The 4,304-nt window shown below is 36.3% G+C and overlaps 1 protein-coding gene across 1 annotated transcript; it reads left to right on the top strand.

Moving 5' to 3' along the window:
• The first annotated feature begins 525 nt into the window (after nt 1-525).
• Nucleotides 526-3,378, top strand: LOC131857819 (receptor-like protein EIX2). The gene has a single exon (XM_059210553.1). It carries the CDS (start codon nt 526-528, stop codon nt 3,376-3,378), a length of 2,853 nt encoding a protein of 950 aa, XP_059066536.1.
• Nucleotides 3,379-4,304: the final 926 nt, after the last annotated feature.

Below are 4,304 nucleotides of genomic sequence, written 5' to 3'. Positions count from 1 at the left end.
AGACCAAAGAAAGCATGTGAAATGAAAGTTGTGGAAGAAAGCAAATAATGGGGTTACACGATTGCCTGCAAATTTCTCGCTTCTCATTTATTCTAAAATGAAGTGACTACCCACTACGCCTTATTCGCGTAAACCACGTGATGATGTGACCACCTAGAGTAAACAAATTAATTCATTAAAATATAGAAAAACCTTTCTCTTTTAAAATATGCGAAAAATTCGTCAAAGTGACCTGTGAAGTGACGATATGGTTTTCCTATTATTTTCTATCGGCGTGGAATAAGATATCCACACTTTTGTAGTGTTTGCAAGTCAAAGTCAGTTTAAAAGTTGCCGCGTTTTTATCAAGTCATGTGTTGCGAAAACACAAAATTTATCAAACCCAACATCTTTAAAGATTCATTGAATTATTTTTATTGTTTAGTTATTTATATTTCACTAGGGGAAGAATTGTAAATTGCGCAATGTATCCACTTTCGTTCAAGATGACTGCGGGCTGTGGTTTTTTGTTGATATGGGTAAATAATGTTCCATTCTCAATTCCCATTTTCAACAGGGTGTTTACAAGATGAAAGAAGTTACCTGCTAGATTTCAAGGCTGGGCTTAATTTGTCTTCAGGTCGGTTATCCTCTTGGCGGGGATTCAACTGTTGCGAGTGGGAGGGTGTTGCCTGTGATTACCACACATCCCATGTCATTCGCCTTGATTTAAGTATTTATCAGTTGACTGGTGAAGTTCGTACATCGCTGTCTAATCTGCAGCATCTACAGTACTTAGATCTCAGCTGGAATGACTTCAATGGTACTTCTATCCCTCCCCAGCTTTTAAAATTGCATAGACTTGAGTTTCTTAGCTTGAAAAATGCTGGATTTGGCGGTGAAGTCCCTCTGGAGTTGGGAAATATGTCAAGCTTGCGTCATTTGGATATTTCAAGAAATGACTACTTGAAATGTAGTAAGTTTGATGTATGGGTAAGAAATCTAAGAAGCTTGGAATTCTTGGATATGAAGTGGGTGAACCTGAGCATGAGGTCTGAGCGCTGGGGTGAGGCCCTTAGCGGTCTTGCCAATCTTACCCAGATTCACTCGACTGGCTGTGGGCTCTCAGGTAATATTCCAGATCTCTCAAACCTTACCCGTTTATCACATCTGCATATAGGTGAGAATTCATTCCCGGTTCAACTACCCTCTTGGTTTGAGAATGTGTCCTCATTGGTTTCACTTGATCTGTCCTTCTGTGGTATAAATGGTTTCATCCCTTCCAATTTCATGCCCCGTTCAAGAATGAGCAATCTTGTGCTTGATTCTAACCCCGACTTGAAAGGAAACCTTTCTTTCATGCTAAGCCATTCTTCCTCACTGGTCGTGCTGTCCTTTCCTGGTTGCAATTTAACGGGAGTGTTCCCCACTTCTATTGCAAATTTCTCAAAACTTACGAGGATGGATCTGGGGTACAACAATTTGGAGGGCAGTATACCATCCTCTTTTGGCAGCTTAACCTCCCTTAGATATCTGCACCTTAATGACAACCACTTAAGTGGTCAGATTCCTCCGTCTCTGTGTCAGCTTCCAACATTGAGCTCGCTCTATCTAGGCCATAACCATCTGTCAGGAACAATTCCAGATTGCATTTCAAAGTTGTCCAGTTTAGAGACGTTGTCACTTCATTCCAGCGGATTAAGAGGGAACATTTCATTTCAACTATTTGAAAATCTAACCCGCCTTGAACTATTGGACCTTTCAGAAAATCAGTTTGTCATTGACATCTCTACAAGCTGGGTTCCTCAGTTTGCCCACCTGTATGTTCTTGAATTGCAGTCTTGCAATATACAAGGCAACTTCCCTGCATTTTTGTCCCAGCAGTATCAATTGAACGGGCTAGATCTTTCAGATAACAACATTGTGGGAAATCTTCCTTCGTGGCTGTGGGATCTTCCATATCTTAGTATGCTCAATCTTTCAAATAACCAACTGGAAGGTTCTCTACCTCGCAAGATATCTCACAGTTTAAATACAGTGGACTTGCATGGGAATAGATTATATGGCTCTCTTCCTGCTCTTGATTTTGCTGCAAATGGATTAGATCTGTCAAATAATGGGTTTAATGGCTCTATTCCTACAACAATTGGGATATTTGACACTCTATCATTGTCAGGGAATAATTTGACTGGAGAAATTCCAAGTTCTATATGTAACAATTCAGATTATTTTAGAGTTTTGGACCTGTCAAAGAACAAGTTGACAGGTATGATTCCTTCAAATATTGGGCGGTGTTCTGAAATGGAAATTTTAAAATTGGCTCAAAATGTTTTGCAAGGGGAGATTCCGAAGGATTTAGGAAATCTGCAGAGTCTTCGCACATTAAATCTCAATGGTAACAGGTTGCAAGGTATTATTCCACCATCTATTGCGAATTGCACAGATCTCCAAATATTTGATCTAGGAAATAACAATTTTGAAGGTAGCATTCCTGTTTGGATTGAAAAGTTGACAGATTTGAGAATTCTTAGCTTGGCTTCTAATAAATTTGATGGTAGAATTCCGCCCCAGCTGTTCAGGTTGCAATATCTTCAAATTCTAGATTTACCTGATAATCAATTATCAGGAAATATACCTTCAGATGTAAGCAAGTTATGTGCTTTGGTCAATAATTCACAAAGTTTTCATTTACAATATTCTTCATATTATGCAAAGTTTTCATTTGTTGTGGAGGGTGCAAGTTCGAGAGAGTATGGAATGAATTTTGCTGATGAAGTAACAGTTTGGATAAAAGGAAGGAGAACTCCATACTCTAAAATAATTGGACAAGACAAGTTCATGGATTTGTCACATAATAACTTGTCAGGAAATATTCCTTCAGAATTGGGGCTCTTGAGAGGATTAATTTCTCTCAACATATCAAAAAATAATCTAAGTGGGGTAATTCCAGAATCCTTGGGAGCCTTGACTTACTTGGAATCTTTGGATCTTTCAGAAAATAATTTGTCAGGAAAGATTCCTATTCAACTTTTAAATCTCACATTCCTTGCTGTGTTGAATCTTTCTAACAACATGTTGTCAGGGTTAATACCACAAGGGAAGCAGTTTTCAACCTTTGAGATTTCTTCCTTTCTAGGAAATCCTAATCTTCATGGACCTCCCCTTGAAAATAGGACACAGAGTCTTGGTTTTGGTAGACAACATAATTACAAAGAACTGAATAATACAACCACTGAAAGTGTATATGCAGATGTAATGGATCTATGGTGGGCAGTGGGAGTGGGGTTAAGTTACGGAGTGGGATTTGCTACTGTGATTGCAGTGTTGTGCTTCCACATGAAATGGAGATACATATGCTTTTCTTTCATGGATAATTTTATCTATGACCTTTGTGAATAGTGAATCCTTGAAGCTATTTCACAAAAGATGCTCTGAGCTTTTATTTGGATTATTCCACATTTGGGTTGTCACTCATATTTATGTTTGTTTACTTGCATTGTCGTGTGTGCTATTTTTTCTTTTTCAAATGAGTAGTACTACAAAATGTACTCTTTTCTAAATGTATGGATTTTGTTCTTATTTTAAGCTTCCACAATTAATGATTAGAATTATAAAACAGGTTACAAAATTTTGAAAGTTGTTTCCTTTTATTTAAAAATTAAATGTAGTAATTGTGAAGAAAAATTGATCTATTAAAATGTCTATATAATATTATTTGTTTCTAGATGTTTCACTCATACAACACCTAATTTTCTCTCTCACATATAATAGTCAATGCTAAATACATATAAAATTTATTACATTGTTCTTTTTAACAATTTTCTTTTCTCTAATAAAATAAAAAATATACACATAACCATATTCTATATTTTTAAAGGTTGAGATTGGAAACTACAAAATTGCTTAGCTACTTCAACTGAGGCGATGTCTATGCAATCGACATAATGACAATAATAAAGAATAAATTGCACTTTTAATAAAAGAGCAAATGAATTATTTTATTCGCTAGATAGCCATTTTGCTTCAAATGATATGGCAAGTTTGATTTTTTGATGTCATTTTATCGATATCAGTATATACAAATGGTAGAAAAGTAGTTTTTTTGGGATAGTGCCTAATTTTCTTCCAGTGCTTAGTCATTTTCAAACTTCAAATTGAGTGGTTATACAAGCATTGTTCTAACAAAATCGTACATGCTTTCCCACTTCCTTATTCTGTGAAAATTATAGCAAAAAGAGGAAATAAAGTTGTCACTACACTTGTAAAAGTAGTTTGGTCAGCAAGATGTTTTAGTGTAGAGATGATAAGATAGGGTGTGGCCCCAC

This window comes from Cryptomeria japonica, chromosome 8 (assembly GCF_030272615.1).
Source record: "Cryptomeria japonica chromosome 8, Sugi_1.0, whole genome shotgun sequence".
Classification (NCBI taxonomy): Eukaryota; Viridiplantae; Streptophyta; class Pinopsida; order Cupressales; family Cupressaceae; genus Cryptomeria; species Cryptomeria japonica.
Note: the sequence above shows the minus strand (reverse complement) of the source record. Positions and strands in the feature narration are given on the sequence as shown.

Coding starts and splice junctions, on each gene's coding strand:
- LOC131857819 (XM_059210553.1), top strand. CDS start 526: ATGTTCCATTCTCAATTCCCATTTTCAACAGGGTGTTTACAAGATGAA.